This window comes from Falco naumanni, chromosome 8, assembly GCF_017639655.2.
Source record: "Falco naumanni isolate bFalNau1 chromosome 8, bFalNau1.pat, whole genome shotgun sequence".
NCBI lineage: Eukaryota > Metazoa > Chordata > Aves > Falconiformes > Falconidae > Falco > Falco naumanni.
The window spans coordinates 1,256,747-1,277,097 of NC_054061.1; the positions used below are offsets into that span (position 1 = coordinate 1,256,747).

The 20,351-nt window shown below is 52.6% G+C and overlaps 1 protein-coding gene across 4 annotated transcripts in view; it reads right to left on the bottom strand.

The window, feature by feature from the left end:
- PPP2R2B (protein phosphatase 2 regulatory subunit Bbeta) overlaps window positions 1-20,351 on the bottom strand; it is a 104,606-nt gene that overhangs the window by 60,452 nt on the left and 23,803 nt on the right. The window contains exon 1 of one of the 4 annotated variants that reach the window (XM_040604565.1): window positions 7,145-7,327. The exons of the other annotated variants lie outside the window; for them this stretch is intronic. Within the exon in view, the coding sequence (XP_040460499.1) occupies window positions 7,145-7,214 (70 nt within the window). The 5' untranslated portion in view covers window positions 7,215-7,327. Of the gene's footprint in view, window positions 1-7,144; window positions 7,328-20,351 lie in introns of those variants that run through there. 4 annotated transcript variants of the gene reach the window in all.

Consider the following 20,351-nt stretch of genomic DNA (forward strand, 5'->3'; position numbering starts at 1 on the left):
GCCACATCAACACACCTCGGCTCTGCTGTGTGTGCGTGGCTCTGCGGGCCTCACCTCTGCGCGAGCCAGCACACCTCACACAGCGGTTACCGGAGTCCCCAGCCCACACCAGTGGCACTTCCAGCAACCCCAGCAGCTGGGACTTACATTCTCAAAGGATCTCTTCCACAACCTTTATTCCCACAGCTGACCACCACCGAGCCCGCTGGCAGGGCTGTGCCTCTGCCCTGACTCCCAGAGTTTAGGGCAGCTGATGATGACCTGGTCTGCCATGGCGTTTACCATTAAGCTCTGCTGCTTACTGACTTCCCAGGCACAGGATCTTGCCAGCACTTCGGGGAGGAGTTGTTAGGGGTCTAGCAGAGCCCTGCAGAGTCTTGTTCACACAAGTGACCCACCACAAGAACCCTGCCCAGGAGCAAGGCTATACTGGGTCAAACCCAGAACACATTCAGCCCAGTATCCCATCTCCAGCAAACAGGAGATGCACACAAGCAGGGCAACCACTAACGTGTTTGCACTTAAATTCTCCCACCCTCTAACAACGCCCAGCTCGGGGGTCTCCTGAGGCAGAAGCGGTCCCTCTTGCCTTTAGTAAACCTTGACATCTTTCATGACCTTGTCCAGGCTCCTCTTGCAGATGCTGGAAGATCACAAGGGTCAACTAACCCCTGGGAGTTTCCCGAGTGTGCTCCCCTTCACAGAACTGCTGCTCCCCCAGACCTTCAGCAGTTTCCCTGCCAGAGCTCCCTGCGCCTCTGCCCACGTGGCCCAAGGCAGAGCCCTGCCACAACACGCAGCCCCACGCACATGCCAATGGCTGCAGGACAGCACAAACCGCTTTGCATCACCTGCCAGCTTCCTCGTGGCTGCAGCACAAGTGCAGCAAGGTTGCTCTGACCCAGAGAGATCACTCCAACCGCCCAATGAGCCCCTGATGAGACACAGTGGTCTACAAAGACTGGACATCACTGCAGGAGCTGGCTGAGGAGCAAGCAAGGCCAAGGGCAGGCACAAAAGTGAGGTAGGCACAGAGGGGACGGGGCAGAATGGTCATGGGGAACCCTGTTGTGTTACCCCTGGGGCCTCCACCACCACTTCACTGAGTCCCACAGTCCCACTTGGAAACCTGAGGATGGGGCTGTCCTCTGCTGGCACGCAGAGACTCACCATGCGAGCGCCCACCGTGTGCCCCAGGGCTGCAGGCTTGAGGGAAGGACTGGTGGCTGGGTTTTGACCTGATGCAGCTGGTCCCCAGAGCAGACAGACCCCTACAGCAACAGGGACGTGGGCAACGCTGGGCTTTAAGCACAGACCACCCCACATTGCTGTTGATGCCTGCTGGGAGCAACCTGGCTTTCCCCAGCATCAGAGAGGGAACAGCTCCCGAAACGGTCCTTGACAGAGATGGGGAGGGGGAGATGCTGAGCCCCATCCCCTGCAGACAGGTGCAACCCCGCGGATGCCATCATCACTGACTCACTCTCACGGCCCATCTGCAGGGGGTCAGAGTCGCATCATTACCTGTTCCCGGTCCTCTCAGTAATCCCTAGATTACAGAGTCCCCAGGCACATCTATTCTCTCATTAATTGGTGGATTTAAGTAACCCCAAGTCGGCTTTTACGCAGTGCACTACGAACAGCTGGGTTACACTGCTCTCCTCCCAGTGATCTCCGGATTAGACAGCAGGCATGTCTGTGCGTCCTTCCGACCCGGCTGGAGCTCAGGCTCAGGGAGAGGAAGGGATCTCTAAACATAGTACATCTATATAAATAAAAAGTGTAAAGGATGGGACTGTGTTTTGTAATCAAAGTACTTAAGTGATGAAACAATAACTTCAAGGAAGTTCCCGGATTAATTAAATCCCAATCCAGATGATCCCCAAACAGCAACTCACAGCATTCACAACAACAAAATACACAAGAGCTCTCACCCTGAACCCAGCACTGGGAGAAAACACCTCACTTTGTGCTTTTCTGGGGACTACACATAGATTTAAAAAAAAAAAAAAAAAAAAAAAAGTCACTGTAGCTGCCACAGAGAGCTCTTAGCAAACTGACCCAGAAAATGAAAAAGCTTTTAGGGACCCAGTACTGCACAACCAAGGCTGTAGGTTAGGTGCAGCCCCTGGCTTTTTCTGAAACTCTGCCTGCATAAGGACAAGTCAGGAATGTGCTCCCTGCAGAAAGCCTGGAAGTGTCACCAAAATCGGGAATAAGAAAACTCCTTAACAGCAGCATAGCGTGGAGAAGCAGGCACTCCTTTATTGCAGTGCAATATTTATATACACATCAGGTGCAACAATCCCCCGTGCATCCAGCACTGCAATAAAGGAGTGCCTGATTCTCCACACTGCGCTGGGGTTATTCCCAGTTTCGGTGACAGAAGGGCTGTGGTGCTCTTCAGCCCAGACAAGCAGAGGGAGAGAAGGATGGGAAGGCCCCTGGGGAACAGGTGTGCACCCAGCTACCCAGGGTAAGGTTTTAATTGCACAGATTGCTTCTCTCTCCCCAAAACAGAACAGAAGAGCCTGAACTTGTCCTCTGCTGGACATGGAGACTGCTTACGCATCCCACAGCTCTGGGGTACCCAAAGGCCCTGCTGAGGTGCCGGTGGGCACACTCACGAGGCCACATTCTTGGTGTCAGGGCGGTGGAGGGGGACCGGCATCGGGCTCCTTCCCGTGGCACAGCAGCAAGGCAGGGATAAAGGAAGTATGGGAACGACTGAGAGAGGTAAGTGGGTTACAGCTGGAAGTAACAAGATTAATCTAGGAAAAGGAAATGAAGGCTTAAGGACAGATTTCTCAACAGCGAAATTATTCAGTTTGGGAAACACTCCTCAAGGAGATCAAAAACTCACCGGGGCATCAACCAGTGCCCAGGAAAAGGGGTGTGGGGTACAGCTGAGTGGCCACAGGGTGCCATGGCCTTCCTGCTCTGGGGCTTGGCGAGTCCTCAGGTTCGTGCAGCCCCAGTCTGCTATGCCCCACGCCTGCCAGGCAGACGTTGCCTTGGCAGAGCCATTGGGAGACAGGGATGTCCCTCTGCAGGGGGCCGGGATGGCCCCAGGACACGGCTGGCTCCACAGGAGGCTCACACCATGGCTGCGGGATAAGGGTCCTACCAAGGGTCCTCCTCCAACAGCACAACCACCTGGCCATGGGCCACCTCCCCAGGCAGCCCCAGGTGAGGCCACCGCTCCTCCTCCAGGTGTGCTGCTGGGAACTGCAGGTCCCAGGGGAGCACCCACATCACCTACAGCCATCACTGGGCCTGGGGGCATTTGCACATGTACCCCCCGAATGCACACCCTGAAACCTCACACACTCCACCCAGAGACTCTTCCCGGTGCTTGCCACGGGGCAGGGGTGGGAGAGAACCCTCCCGGAGCAGTCCGATGACACCTGGGGCACAGGGCATCCATCACACCCCGTAAGATTTCCATGCCTGCTGTACCGAACCAGCGGGAAGGGACACGTTTCCATGCCAAAGGGTCACCCAGCCATGTCTATGGCAGGTCCAAACCCTCCACACCAGAGCCCAGGACATCCTGCAGCATCAGGAGAGGGCCGGAACAGAGCTGGAGAGGAGAAGCCCCCTGACCCAGGCACCCGAGGGGAGACATACACAGGGGCTGCACTCCCAGCTGCACTCGTGTGTGGCGCAGGGGCAGTGCCAGGCTGGCCATGGCCGCAGGCCAGCCCTGCTCTCACACCCCCTGTTCCCAGAGAGACCCACCTCCCCCAGGCTGACACGGCGCTCAGCACCCCTCCTCCATCGAAGACCCTGGCCTGCAACAGGGTGTCTACGGACATGAACACCCTCGTTGGTTAGGTGTTGTCCCGCTGGGCTGAGCATGGTGGCCACTGCTCCTGTCCCACCCAAACCGGCTGAGCACACGGGCTTGGCTGTGACTGTTGCCCTCATCAGGGCAGGGGACGCTGAAAGGGGCGTTCATGCCATTCCTCCTCCAACTGTAAGCCAGCAAGAGGACTCAGCAACTTGCCAGGCGGACAGCAATGCTACACAAAAAAGGTGACACACAGCTTGAAGACTTCAGGGGATGGGCATTTTGGGTCAAGCTACTGGAAATGGGCCAGCTTTGGGGGGAGGGGGGCCCTTCAACATCTTTAGCAAGCCTGTCTAAAAGTGGAAGATACTCAAACGGTTTGTTTGTATTCAAATAGTCTCAATTTGTCCTACTTTTGGCTGGGCGCTCAGCAGAATTGTGAATGAAGACTGATTTATGCAGCAGAACAAACCAAGCATATTTTCTGAACATTTTTCATGCGAGACCTGCCATTCCAGGGCAGTATTGCGAGGTCTGGGTCGGCAAACAACCTGGCTGGCATCACCCTGGCACCAGCGCACCGTGCTGGGGCGAACCCTGCCACATCAGCTCCGGGGATGTGCACTGCATCTCAGCAACTTAATATTCCTTGGCAACTAAAGTGGAATTAGCACAATGGCTGCGTTTCCTTCATTAGCAGTACTTCTGAGCACCACACAAGAACAAGGCATTCAAGTGTGTGCTTTTGAAATACCATCCTCACCCTACATTTGCATAAAAATACCAGACCTATTAAAGTGACAACAACACTTCACTAAACCGAATTACATAACCTGGTTTGTTCCCTCAGTTGACACACCAGAGACACCTTCGTTTCCAAAGCAAGCCTTCACCTTCTGAACACAATTTGGAAGGTTTGTGGGTTTTTTAAACAGAAGACAGGTTACTAGCCACATCATTTTAGGCATATGCTGCTTTCACATGTTGAAAAATTGAAACTGAATTACCTTCCTTGATTTTTTTTCCACACTAGCATGATCTACCGTTTTGAAGCGCATTCAGCCCTCTTCTAGCAGAACAACCACACGAGGAATCAGAATTCCTAAACAGCACGAGGTGCAGAGAAACTCCCAGCTGATGCGCAGCCATTAAGCACCATCAGGGACCTCCTCCAGGACCACCCCAGCTCCATGAACCTGCTGCACACACACTCCTGGCTATTTCATTCCTATGGAGAGGTTTGCTATAGTTCCCCAGTATGATGCACAAGGCTCTCCTGAAAACACCAGCATACAACTTGGGGAAATTCACCATGGATTACTAGACAGGCTGGATTTTATCACTAAGACCTTGGGTTGGAAAATCCCCAGACCTCCCAGTGTCATGGGATGAAATCACTGCAGGCTCACCCCAGCCCTCCATCCTTCCTGAGCAGGAAAACAGTTCTCAGCAGGTCACAACAGGGCAGCTGCAGTCCCATTTTTGATTTGCTGGCTGCTCCAGCTGCCTTTTATAACACAGCAACGGCAAATTCACCCTTCCCCAGACCACAGCACAAGGTGATGTGAGCTGGATGGCTGGGAAGTGCGGGAGCTTAGCCCCATCCTGGCCACACCACCTTCCTGGAAGCACCGGCTCGCTCCATCCCTCCCCCAGCAGGCATGTCCCTCCACCGCTGTGCAGCAAACGGGCTGTGGGGAGGCCAGCATGGCCTCGGTGTAGCCACCTGCCACCCAGCCCACAGCACAGGGCACCCCGAAGGGAGTGCAGGGCACGGGCTGCCCCGAGCATCCCCTCCCCTGCTCTGCAGGCTGCCAGCGCCCAGGCACTTCGGTTCAGCTCCACACAAGGTGCGTGAAATTGCGTATGATCATTTTCTGTGGCTCGCCAAGGTACCCAAAGCTTTCCATTACTGTATTAAGCCAAAGATTTTCCCGCTAGATGAACCCTCCCTTAGCCATGTGCTGTGGTCATAAAATTCCCAAAGGCTGGTCCTATGTCGGCTTCCTCTAGAGCCTTAGGAGAATAGAACAGTAGAGGAAAGCCTCTTCAGCTCCTAATTAAGCTATTAATAAGCCCGTTCCAGTGTGAGGTCTGGTTTTTGAAGTTTCACGTGAGGGGTCAGTGCTGCTGGGAGGGATGGGGATGGCGGGGGGGGTTGGTTTTGCTTTACAGCAGCTACATTTCCCTCCCAAAGCGAGGGAGCAGAAGATGCCGTGAGGGAGCCGGTGTGAAGCCAACGCTCCCCGGCTGTGGGGAAGGGTAGCAGCGGAGCCGCAGCTCTGGCCCGGTCCCTCCCTCGCCCCCCCGGCGGGGGCCGCCTCCCGTCTCCCGGCGGCGGCGCAATGTGCGGGCCGCGGCGCATCGCCCCAGCCGGGCCGGGCCCGGCCCCCTGGCCCCTCCGCTCCCGGCGCTATGGGAAGCCGCGCTCAGAGCCACCCATACGCTCGGCCGCGGCGATGACATTATCCGTGTCTAACAGTTTTGGCATCTCTTCGCCTCTGCAACACGCAAGTCAGAATACGTATTCCTTCCTGCAGAGGCTTGTAGGAAAATAGCCCCGAGACAACTATTTAATTTCTGTAACAAGAATTGCACTAGCATCCGCCGTGTCTCCTAACCTGACGAACCCAGCTCCGGTGACAGGCTGCCTGCGGAACCCGCTAACGCAGTCATAACCCCGTGAAGCGTATTTTGAAACCCCGGCCGCCCGCATCCCTCCGGCTCCGTGAGCCTGACAGCCCCCGGCAGCGCTCAGCCCTGCCCGGGGGGCTCCGCTCCGGCGGGGAAGGGGCTGGCGGAGGGGCCCGGGCCCCCCCCGCTCCCGCCGGCCGCCCCAGGCGTGGGAGCAGCCCCGCGCCGGGGCGAAGGCGCGGGCGCTGCCCGGGCGGGGAAGGCGGGGCTCGGCCCCGACCCGCTCGGTTGCCCAGGGAGAGGCGCGGGGCTCCGGGGCGGTTCCCGATACCCCGGCTCGGCAGCGGCCGCGGCCCCTGCAGCGCACCGGGGGTCCATCCCGGCTGGCTCCGGCGTGCGGGGGCTCGGAGCCCCGCGAGCCCGGCTCGGGGGAGCGCAGCCCGGCGGGAAGGCGGGGGGAGCCCGGCGGGTCCGGCGCTGCTGAGTCACCGGGGCCGGTGAGCCGCACGGCGCAGCCCGCACGGACCCGCCGGCACCGCCGCTGGTACCCGCCGCCGCGGGGCTGCCCGGCACGGCCCGGCGCGGTGCCCCGGCCCCTGGCTCCAGCGGCGGCCCCGGAGGTGGCGGGGAGCGGCGGGGGCGGCGGCCGGGGGCCGCGGGGTGGCCCCACCTGCTGCAGGCGGGCAGGGGCCGCCCCCGCCCGCGGGACGCGCTCACCTTCAGTGGCATAGCTGTGGTCTCGCAGGAAACTGCTGCTGATCTTGCGGGTCTCAACGTCCTCCTCCATTGACGGCGGGCTGGCGGGCGCGGGGCTTCAGCAGCCGCAGCCGCGGATCCATCATCCCCCCCGCGCCCTGCTCCGCGGCGGCCGGCCGCGAAATGCGGCGGCGGTGGAGGGGGGGGGGGCGCAGGGGCGGCGGAGCCCGCTGGCTCCTCCCATACGGCACGGCACGGCACGGCTGGGCTGGACTCGGCTCGGCACGCCACGGCACAGCACTGACCGGCGAGGCGAGGCTCGGCACGGCGCGGCGCGGCGCCCGTCCTGTCGGGCACGGCGCGTCCCGGGAGGGCGGAGCGCGGCGCTGCCCATGCCCCGGGATGCTCTTATCCGGGGGACGCTCCTTCCCGAAGGAGTGCTGCTCCCTGACTTGCCCGCCCCAAACAACACAGCCAGGGTCCAACACGAGGCCCTTTTTTGGCAGAGAAGGACCTACAGCAGGTAGATGCCGGGGTTCCCGGGACAGGGGTGCCGTGGGGGCAGCCGTGCCAGCGGTGGTAAGGAGGCGGGTGCCCACGGGTGCCTTGCCCAGGCTCGGCTCGACCCGCCCCGGCTACGGGAGGGGGCAGGGATGCTCGGTCGTTTGTGGCTGTGAAGGTCAGTGCAGGTGCGGGGGTCGGTGGCAGCGGGGGAAGAGCCACGAGCACAGGGGCTGCGGGAGAAGGGAGCGCTCCTGAGAGCACACCTCTGAAAGGGCTGGCTGGATTCTGGACATGTCACCTGGCACACGCTGCCGGCAACAATTGCTCCCTGTGAGCGTTTTCTGTCTTGATACAGGTCAGGAAGAAATACGCCTCTGCACTAACTGAGCCACTGGCAGACACAGAGAAGAAATTCGTGGGGGGCAGGTTCCTCCGACTCCACAGCACAGCTCTGCCACGGCACAGGAGCGTTCTTGATAGCCCAGCGGCACATCAGTGAGGAGCATTATTGTTACTGGGAGCGGAGGGAAAATAAGGAATGCAGAGGGAACAGACAAAGATGCTGGGTAACATTGCAAATACAGTGGTGCACTGCAGCTCAATTTCCCCTCCAAACTGTAGTATCATAATTAGTATCTCATTGAGAAGGTGCAAGATTTTACAGCCTACATTATTGTTCTGCTGAGATCGCACTGCCTCCTTGGGAGCAGCTTTTGTCAGGGGACATATGGTAGATAGCATCTCTGAGCAAGAAGGCTCAAGGACTCCAGTCCATCCGCTATGCACATCTTGTGGATTGGGCACTCCGCGCCACCACTGCACTGCTGCATGCCTTTTGGAGGAGCATATGGATCCCCTCAGATGAGAGGGAAGGCTCCTTCTGGCCCATGTCGTGACCTTGTGAGAAAGGTGGATCCCCAGGCTCTCCGCTGCCTGCCTCCCCAGGACACTTTCTGACATGCTGTCGCATGGAGGTTGATATAAGGCATTGTTGAAGTGTACCTTGGAGAACTCTGGCACTTACTCATATGCATATATAACTTCAAGGATTTGTCAGTCAGCAACATCACATCACAGGCCACTCATTAATACAGGGATTACTGATGTGACAAGCCAGAAGCATTCATCAGACAGGCATGAGCCTGAAGTCTCCATTCCCAAAGCCCTCACTGAATTATTCTGGAATGTGAGTTCCTTGCAATAATCACCAGCCACATGCCTGAGTTAAGCAAACACACTGTATTTGTGGCTGACACTGCTCTCAGTTGCAGTGTGCAAGATCCACAAGTTAGTTTGAATTTACCCACTGTAGCAAGGCACAGGAGCTGGCCACGGCTTCACGGCAAAGCACAAAGATGCAGTTACCAAAGCTCTCTTGCAGGCCAGAGTCACCACAGTAACGTTATGCTTTAAAAACATTTGCATTGCCGGTAGCTCCTTGTAGACACTACAGTGCAGGGGAGCGGACCCGAACATGGCACAGCAAGACTCAGAACTGCTGCTGGCTGTGGACAAGCCAACCGACACCTCCATGCTTGTAGCCTCCTGACACCAAAGGGAAGGGAAGGGTGCAGACCTCACGCAGGGAAAGGGAGAAATAAGAAGAAAGGAAAAAGGTTAAAACCAACCCAAAACACTACACCCAGGAATGAGATTGCTTCTGTCTACAATGTGCGTTTGCCTGCAGGTGTGCACTTGCATACGTCACGTAAGGCACGGGAGCAATCTATCTTGAACGATCCCAACTCCAGAAAAGTAAAATAAAGACAGAGTTGTAATAAGCAAACGTTACCGTATTGCATCCTGCCTTCAGATCTCAGACGGCAAACCTCAGCCAAAAAGGCAATGCCCGGCTGAGTAACAAGCCTCTGCAATGCTTGTGAATATTATTTAAGAAACATAAAGACAAATCAGCAGCCGCCTTCCCTTTCTTTTCAGCAGGCTCCATCTTCAGTGTATTTCCATTTTAACGGGTGCCAAGTCCTTTTGCCTTTATTAACCAGAAAAATTATTATTCTCATTGTGCATGAATTATAATTATGTATTCATAAGTCCTGCAGAGTTTTTCAATACACCGTATCATTTAAATACATCCACAAGCCACCTGTTTGTTATGCAATGTGCATAGGAGCTGCATCATGAAATCCATTTATTCTCAGCTTTTTAAAATCCAGGAACAAGCCTTTACAGTAACTAAAAGCATTAGCTGTCCTAAGCAGGAATCCATTTGCAGATTAAATTCGCCAAAGGTCAGCTTGTAGCTGTCACTGTTTTCCAAACCCCCAGGTGTCTACCATGTTATATACTTTTGACATCTCTTGAAGAGCCAGGACACTTTCCACTCTGCTGATTTTTGCTTCAATTAGAATAGGTTTAAGAGCCCCTGTGCACAGGTTTCTGTGGGACCTAAGCAGTGTGTTAAGAATAATTGAATCAAACCTCCGATTTTATGCTCAGCACAAAACTTCCTTCACCTCGTTTATTTTACCTTCATGTCCCTGAGCATTAAATATGTTTTCCTATTTACTGGTCTGGGTTAGAACACTAGCTTCATTTTTTTAGCTGTTAAATACAGAATCATAGAATCGTTTAGGTTGGAAAAGGGCTTTAAGATCACCAAGCCCAACCATTAATGCAGCACTGCCAAGCCCACCACTAAACCATGTCCCTAAGCACCACATCTACACATCTTTTAAATACCCCCAGGGATGGCAAACATTGTTAGATAACAACATTTCTTTTAAACTTCTAAGAATAATTTCTATTGATTAACCAATAACCCAAGGCCACGGGCACACGCTGCTAGCCCCGTACTGCCCCTTCATACCGGTGGAACATCATCCTGTTCCAGGGCAGGATGGGGAACCGTTCCCTGGGAGCAGAATGGTTCCCACACTACAGCATCTTCAACTGCTGCTGCCACGTGGAGGAAGATGCCTCTTCGGAGACTTGAGTCACTGAGCAGCTTCTCTGCATGCCATGATCTGTGTTTTATAGGAACGGACTTCGCAGTGCTGCAGATGCTCCCCCAAGGAACCCGGCACATGGTGGGAGCAGGGTGCTGGGGGGAGGCACTAACTATGCCTAGAGGAGATTGCAATGGGGAGAAATATTTAATTGCATGTGTTTGAAAGAAAAATACCATCTTTCTCAACAGTGCACTTTAATGCCTATGTAAATTGATTAGAATTCCTTATAGCTGTTGTGCCAATCATTACTTTGTAAAGTGAAGCAATCCCTTAGACCTTGTTGGCTTTGGAAAGGCCACTGTCACTCTGAAAACACAGCTTACTCCACATTGCTGTTTTCTTGTGTGGGAAAGAAGTTTTCTCCCAAGGAATGCTTGTAGACTTACCGAACTAAGGACAGGAGGCAATCGGTGGCTACCACTATCTGCACTAACCAGGTTTCCGTAACTTCAGTGTATGAGAGCACGCCTTAACCAAAAGCCCATCTCTGTGCGGGACAGGAAACCAGTATGAGTGTGACACCATTCTGTGGCTGGCACCTCAGTCAGCACCTAATTTTTGATCTCAGTGAAGGTCATGTCATAAAATTACTATTCCTAGAGGGAGAGCACTTAAAGCTCTTGCACAATTACTCTTATCATGTCCAGTTCCCCATACATTTACAAACATGCTCCAAGTCCTTTGGCTTGCAGATTCCAGTAGACACAGCACTTCAAATCTGGGAAGCTAATTAAGCAGCAAAAATGGGGTAATTACGCTCCTATTATCCCACATGTAATTGGTGTCAGCCCATCAGGTTGGTGGCTGGCTGGCTGATACTTAAGGGGGGAGCCCAGAGGGAAAGGGCCTGCCCCAGGGCAGAGACCCCTGTGCTGCAGGTGCTGAAAGAGCCACATTACAGGAACCCAGAGCTCCTCATCATCCCCAGCGCTGAACACATCCAGTGCCACAGCCAAGATGTCCCTGGGTTGGCCACATCTGGTGGGAAGCCCTGGCCACTGCTGCAGGGAGCAGCACCTCTAAGCAACCACAGCAGACACTCAGGTGTCCAGCTCCTGCTGAAACCAGAGGTCTGGGTGCTGGTGGCTCCCACCTCTATGCCAGAGCTGAGCCACAAGCCAGGCTTCCCGCCAGAGATGCAAACGTGGGACTGCCTGGGGTGTTCAGTGCAGGACTGGCAGCATTCATTGCCTGGCAGTGTGCTGGGAAGAAGTGGTTGCATGTGGTTCTGCCTTCAGGCACAGCCCCGAACCCACAGGCATCACTGAGCCCTCAGTCCCTGCACTCGCCCAGCTGCAGGGCTCAGGCAGCATGTGCCCCCTGCATGAAAACACGCTGTTTCCAGCCATGCAAGGGGAACAGAACCTGGCAGGGAAAGTCCTTGTCTCAGGCACCAGTGGGAAAAGATAAGTGAATCAGGAATTACAGCCTTTCTCTGGAAATGCACTGCCAACAGTAACTGGGTGATTACACCAGTTCAAGCTCCCTGCATGGAGTCTGGAGAAACAGCCTCCTTCAGCAGCCTTTGGGGGCTTCGTCACTCACTTAGTGCCTCTGACCCCGCTCCCAAGCATACCTCAGAGACCCCTGCTTGTCCCTGCCATGCCGGGACCCACGCTGCCCAACACTCCCAAAGCTGCCTCAAAGCAGCACCCAGTCCTGCCCACCAGTGGTTCGCTCCACAGCCAGAGACATGGGCACCAGGTCAGGGACATCTTCCCAGAGGACAACGGACACTCAATTGCTTCACAGCAAGTGGATAAATATTATCCGCACCATATAGCTGAGCACACAGAGAGGGCAGTGCTGCTTGTTTACAGCCCAGGGAGCCTGGGGAAGGCTCAGGAGGGGCACCAGCTCGCCATGACCAGCAAAGACCATTCCCATGCAGTCATCAAGGGACATGCAGTGCAGGTGAACGTGCTCTGAATGAGCATCCTCCCAGAGAACATGCCGGACCATCCTCTTCACCCACAGACGGAGAGCTCAGCTGTTGCACCATCACTGGAGAATGTCCGTGAGTCTCACCACACATTAACAGACACACTGAGCCCCCTGTACGTCCCCCAGCTCGTGCCTTGGAACTGTGCCCCTCTGCTTCTCCTGTAGCACACCAAAAATTGATGTGATTTCACTACACTAAGTCAGTTTGTTTCTCACATTTTCAACTATAAGTCACATAAGAAAGTCGGGGAAGCCGTCACCCATATCTGGGATGAAGTCCCCATAACAAAAACTTTAATTAGCATGACTTCAGGAAGACCAATAAATTACTGAATTAAATCAAGATCAAGAAAATTGAGCAGTCAGGTCACACACAGAGGGCAAGCTGCAGCCGTCTCCTTCACCAGTGCCGGAGAACAAGGGTCAGGACCTCGGGGCAGAAAAGTGAAGAACCAGTTCATCGGATGCAAAGCAGGCAAAGACTTCTGTCTCCCAAAGGTCATATGATAAATTGATCTACTTGGCCTTCAGCCCTGCTATGCACTGTTACTGTTACTGGTACAAGCTGTACATGATTAACAACACACCAGTAACGAGCGCTGCCACACACCCAGCCTGGCTCAGGGAACAGCTGCTCTCCAAGTGCTTTCTCACCTATCTTCAACTAGTCTGACTGACTTCTGCGGCATTTTAGCAGGCCTTACCTCATTTTTACTCTTTTCCTACTAAGCATTTTATGTCAGGGTCTGAAAAGAGCCTCCCTTTGCCTATCTGCTGCTTTTGCCCTTTCTTTAAGCACCCCCCCCCACCAGCACCCATTGCCAGCAGTTGTCACTTGTTTTCTCCTGAGCCAAACCTTTGCTCTCCCTTCACACAAGCCGCAAGAGCCACAACTGAGCTAGTGGGACCTGTTTTTTCAGTGCAACACCAGATGGATTTTGCTCAGGCAGTGTCAGGGTGTCTGTGTGTGACTGTGCACAGCCTGCATGTGCGGTATGGAAGAGCTGTGCCAGCACGGAGCTCCCCGTGTGCTGGCAGGGCCGGGCACTTCCACATCATCGAGTGCAACCATCAGACCTTGGCATCTTTGGTCACAGCAGAACCATTTGGAAGAAGGAACATTCTTGTGCTAAATGACCAGGGTTGCACAATTTGTTCTCTGCTCTCCTGAGAGCAGTGATGACTGATGACCATTGCAATTATCAGGGCTAATAATCAGTAGGAACTCTTCCTGCAAGCTCAGACTGCATGAGACAGAGAGATGTGTGTATGGATCTCTCTCAGGTAGGAAATAACTTTCCTCAGCCATGTTTTTTGATATTTCCTTTGTATTATCCTACCATGTACTTTGGGTACACTGTTTACTGGTACTTTTATCTATATAAAAACTTTATATATATAAGGAAATACTTATGGATTGCAAAGGTGACATGACAAATCAGGGAGAAATAACAATGGACTACATTGAAATTAGAAAGAGAGGTGTCTTATTTCTATGTCTCTTAAGCAGCAGACCTGAATTATCTCCTGGCTATTCCTCAACGAGTTGACTCATTTTTCTGCAGTTTGCCACCCTGCCGTTCTCCCAAGAGCGGGGTGATGCCGCCGAGCACTGCAGCAACCCCACCGCCAGTGCTGCGGCTTCCTGGGGCTCCCACTGGACCCACGGGTGCCTTGGAGGCAGTGACTTGCTCGAGCCCAGCACACAGCCAGCAGCCTCAGCAACACGGCTGCTGGGCAGCACATGCTCACGCACGTCCTTCCCCCAGCAGGGCTTCAGGAGGGCAGGGATGAACCCACCACCGAGAAAGGGACTTTCTCAGGCCATCGCTTGTCCAGGTGGATGCTGCTCTATACCCAGAGCCTCTCAAGGTACCAGCACCCACCGCATTCCCTGTACACAGACCTTCCCCGACCTTGCCCAAAACCAGCACCAAGGTAAGGGCTCTGATCTTGCCCACATCTGTGACAGCCTGCAGAAACACTCCTGAAGCCAGGCAACGTCCATGGGAAGCGGGCGTCCTGCTCTCTGAGGTCATACTTTAACTGTAGGATCCTCAACCCGGTGCTAAACAGAGCCGGAAAGCGAGGCGAGGGGCAGCCCTCGGTGCTGCGGGCCCAGCACCACACAAAGCCCCGCACCACTCCCAGGAAGCCTCAGGGGACGCATCGATACCTTGCAAAGAGCCGGCTGGGCTTTTGCCTCCTTCGCCAGTGGTGCATCCCCGCTGAGGGCTCAGTGGCTCAGCCACAGGTGGCTCACAACTGCCGCTGCTGCTGCCGACCCCTCACCCCTCCACCAACACCAGCCTTCTCGTCCCCCGGCACCTCTGCCACTACTGCAAAGCCTGTTTAGACCTTCATGCGGCATTCTCACCTGAGAAACAACATTGTTCTTAAGGCATCAGCACAGGAGTTTAATCTCAAATGCAGCATTTCTAAAGCCAAAACATCTGTTTACCAAATCACTCCTGTAATGCAACAGATACCGTAACTCTGCAACTGCAATGCAAACACGGCGCTTCCAGGAAAAACTTGTTATGCATTATTTCTTCCTTTACCCTGCGGACAACCCAGCCATAACATACTCATTTTCTCTATATTATTACTAAATTATATTATTGCTAAATGCACAGCAGAACACAGATGAGACCCCAAAAATGGAATGAGGCACATAATATTTCATGAGGGTCCAAGATGTCAATGTCCTTTAAAGGATACAGAGTGAACTGCTAGTCACATGTTCCTCACATCAGAGATATAATTAGCTTAAATACTTACATAGCAAATAGGATTTGCCATTTCTGAAGATTAAGGCCACATGTTACAGCATCAGTGCATCTAAACTAGTGGAGCACAGTCTATGCTAGGGAGTAAGTTTTTGCTTAAAAACAGCTGCTCTGAGCAGCGCTGCAAATGACGCCTTCTGTCGGTGTTGGGGTTTTGTTTGGTCCTTTGGTTTAGTTTTTAACCGGAGCAACCAGCTCCACTGCACTGTGACAACGGGAAGCCAAAACCTGGCTGGAGTCAGTTAGGTACCCAGGTCTGAGACACCACCGCCGCAAGACACCGATGCAGGAGGTCTCCTGGGGACTCGGAGCACTATATATAGAGCATACAGCCCCTGGACATGGCACCCTGTCACACATAAATACTGGCCCCTTGCTCCAAAGTGCTTACAGCCTACTGCAGCAAAATGTGACACAAGGAATAGGGGAGATGCAGGATGACACTAGCACGTTGTTCATGAGATAACCATTATAGGAAGTCTAAGGCTAACTACATCTAGTGAGCACAGAATGGAAAAATAAAGGCAATATTCTGTTTTGTCCATTTCCCTGTTGATTTATTTTCAGTTGGTGCAGAAACTCACCATGTTACTTCCACTATTTCATACAGGGATACAACTCCCCAGATGATTTCTGTGAGGTTAGGTCACCGCATAGGAGGGGAACATGTCAACTCGCACATCCATTTGAGTGGAACTGATACTGTAAAATCATACTGAAGGTCATCTGCTTATCCTCATCTGGCTGCACACCTCAGCCGTGCACACCCCTTTTCACCTGCTGTTCACAAAACTAACGCACACAGGCTGGGCTCTTCCCATCATCTCAGGGACAGGCTGTCGCTGGCGGGTACGCCTGTGTGAGCTGGCTTCCAAAAACTGCTTCTCATTCATCCCTCTCCTACTTAAAAATTTTGAGTCTCCAAGCCAAAGGCAAAAAAACAGTCCCGTGGAGCAAAGATGGCAATCGCACAATACAGTAATAATGAAAAACAAAACCAAACCAAACCTGTAAAACTATCAACCAACCAACAGACTGCAAACTGTTTACCCATCAGCTGCATGATCAGAAGAAGAAACAAAAAGAGAAACTGGGATCAGTTTGAGTGCAGAAAAAAAGCAAAGTTTGTCACATAATGTATTTCTACCCAGCACTCAGACGCTTCCCCACATATCCTGGGATGAGATACTATTTCTGAGAATGACTGGTTAGCCTTTATTGCTGTTAAATTAGCATTTAATATGCAAAATTTTTTATGGCCCCAAAGGTGGATTTTATTTGAAAGGATGTATGCCGATATGAGTCACCAACACATCTAGGTCATTTTGAATCATATATCCAAAACTGCAATTACTCCACTGTCTTCATTTAATTTGAACATGGACTACATCAAAAAGTAATGAAATCACGTTATAAGTTAAACTAGGGCTGCCCACAGCTTGTAACACAAGCACAGTAAGTTTTACAGCACTGCTAACTTGGCACTGGGATTATTACTCTGTAAAAATCATTCTGCTTGTCCTCAAATGTCATCTAGCAGCAGAAGAGAGAAGAACACCCAGATGCAGCTTGGCCATCCTTGTAAAATGGAAAGCACAAAGGCTAATCAGTCAGACAGGATTAATTCCCCAAAGAAAAGGAAACCGCACGTCTGGCAGAGCAGCAATCTTGACCTGCACCAGGATTAGCTGAAGTTGCGCAAGCATCAGAAGGATGGATGGGGTCTCAAAACCAGGCTGGCAGATAATGTGAAAATGGGTAAGGCAAAATAAAATGCTTGTTGGCTGCAACAGGGAAAGACGAACAACCGAGAGAAGCCTGTAAGTAGTGATCTACTTGCTGACTGTTCCCTATATTCACAGGGGTTTTGAATTTTTAGTGATACCTCACGCAGCAACAGCCAACGCAGGCAAAGGGCTGCCCCGATAACCATGCTTGGTCCCTAGCTGCCCTGGCAGAAGGACACAGTCTGTTGGCAGTGTATCGCAGTAAAAGCCTGATGTTTGGCCAAGCACTGGAAAACCAGCCCAGCCCCAGGCACGCTTCAGTTAGCACAGAACAGATCTTAAGTGTGAAACTGTTCTGGTATGGGAAAAATCACAAGAAGCCATCACCACACGCTCTGATTCACCCGCCTCTTTGGTACTGCGTGGCCCCAGGCAGGGCTGAGCTGCCACAGGGGCTGAAGGGCGAAGAGGGGGGGCGAGCCCCGAGGGGAAGCGTGGGCAGGCGGGTGGCTGCACCCCCCCGGCCGCATGCTGGTGGGGTGATGCTGCACTGCGCTCATGTCATGTCCGCGTTTGCATATTGTCATTATATGATGATATCATGTGTTACACCATCCTATAAAATGAAGCCCTGTAGAAGGGAATCTTTCAGCTTAAATTGTGGTCGTGTTCGAAGCATCTTAGCATTAACGGAGGGTCGGGGGTGTTAACGCTTTTCCTGTTTAACATTTCTTACGTGCATGTGGTCCTACATTCAGCCGGTAATGGTGTCTCTCCATGACTCCGAGCCACAAACAGGGAGCGGCAAATGGCAGCAAATGGAGCGTCTGTGGCTCCAGCCCTGCGGGTAGGCGCTGCCGGCGGCACAGCCCTTCCCTCCCACATCATCCCCATTTCACGCACTCCTAGGAACGCCTGAAATTCAGCACCCAAACTTGACCAGTCACTCCTGGGGCTATGCCCCCTCCTCCACGGGACCTCCCCTCAACGCGGCAGCTTGGGGAGGCGCAGCGCTGGGGCAGGCGCAGGTCCCCAGCCCTAGCAAGGGCCCTGGTACCCGCCAGGCAACACAAGGGGCTGCTCCCTCACAGAATAAAAATAACTCTCCCGCTTTCGGAGTGCCAGCACCAGACAGACCTTGGGGTGCCCTGCCCTGCACTGCCAACCTCTCGCTACTTCCCAGGACAACCAAGCTTGTTTTTCCATCCTCCTCTTCAGCCGCTGTGCAGCAACAGCTCCCAGAAACGTCTGCACCCCAGGGTGGGAGTTTTCTCTCCTGTGTGGTACGGAGTCTTCATACTCATACCACATAAGCAGGATAAGCACAGAGAGTGGCTTAGGGCATCAGCCAGGTCCATGCTTTCCTTACAATATGGAGAGACCAGCCTGTAACAAAACACAAAACCAGTTGTGCTACTAGAGAATAATTATGAAGTATAGCTCAGGGGAGGGGGGGGGGGGGGAAGGAAAAAAAGAAAAAAAAAGACAGACACCATGGGGAACCTTAAAAGCACGCACAACTTCTCAAAACACTAACATTGTAAAACTAATATTTGTATGTCACTAACATTTACATACAATCTACCTCATGTCATTCAGAAAAACAAACCTGGAAAACTGTTAATTAATAAAAGATATCATGTCTTATTAACGTTCACGTAATAATTACAAAAACCACAAATCCATCTGTTAAGTATTCAGCAAACAAGACAAATGACTGTGTTATGTTAAACAGATTATAAAATGCCTCAGGGAAGGAAATCTAATAGCCCCGACCAAACCATGCATCAAGCAGCAGCCCAGTCTCACGCAGGGGTTACACACGACCATAAGCACATGCATGTGCTCACACACACCTGCCTGGCCCAAAGCCTTATGCTGGACTATGTATAGTAACAATACAAGCAATGAGGTCAGTATGACATTAAGTATAGAAGCCTACATTGAAATGTGACGATTTGATCACTAAGATTTTATTATCCTTTTAAAAATATCTCCTCAAACACCAAGATGAGACTGGAACAATATGCAAAGTAACGTTAAATCCAATTGCCCCCGTCCACATGGGAATCCAGTTACCCTAATCTGATTCAATAAACAAAACTGATTTCATTCTTGTTACGTTTTTGAATGATTTCTGAACACTTAAAGGAAGAAACATTTGTGCATGGAGAGTACTTGATTCATTAGCATGAACATCACCGATCCATCAGTACATTCTCTGGACGTTCAGTGTAGTATTGAGGCATTAAACACTGCACACCCCATTCTTCAGGCAATATATGTGCACAACTGGGTGCCAACTTGTATGCAGTCCTACCATGATTAATCACCTAAAAAAAGTAATCATGATAACTAAAAATGGCATTTGAACAGTACATCTCACAAGATTATCCTGAGTTCATGCATATCGGTGACCCACTCCACTCTGTAGCAGTATGCACCCGTACTGCTGCGGGAGGATGTCCTGGGATTAAAGACCACAAGGGACCCCCCAAACCAACCGCAGGTGTCAGTGCCTGCAGCCCTGGCCCCCACCAGCTCATCCCAAGCACTTCCCACACTTCATCTCTCTTAGCCCTTCTACTCCAACTTGCCACAACTGACCAAGGAGTCCATCATAATCCTGCTGACAGCAGAGTCTAGTTGAGATCTATCCACACACCATCCTACATAACTTCTGCCAACAGGCTATGGTGAAGAGGTTGCAGTGCCCCATTTTCCTGAGACCCAAATTTACGGGAACAAAATGTCAAGGGTATAACAGCAATGTTCCCCTCATTCCTGCCCCCAAATAGTTTGTGTGAGAAAAATATGGCCATGACATTCTATCAGAAACATTCTCCATGGTCTTCCCAGTCTTACACACATGAAATTTCATCAGTGTGAATTTTATGGCTTTTAAGTTTAGACAACACAGAGAGCGATGCCAAGCACAGCAAACCTGCAATGCCTTTCCTCTCAAGGACAACTACCCTTGAAAAATGACAAAGCCAGCACAAAAAGCAGAAGGTAAAAGTTTGAGGGCAGCTCAAGCAGTGGAGGATTGTAAATGGACACATCTGCAGGCAAGGCGTTTGCCACGTAGTTGTGTGTGTGCCCACGTTCAGGTCCCCAGAAGAAGACGCAGGCTATTTGACTCCCAGTGAGAGGAGGATGGGGAAGGCTCAGGAAGCCCCAGGGCCAGGCAGAGGGTCCAGACAGCCCCTGCTCAACCACATAGGGCTGAGCTTCGCCCCTTGCTCTGCACCAGGCATCCCTGGGGCTGGTCCTGCTCATGCACCAGGAATTGTCA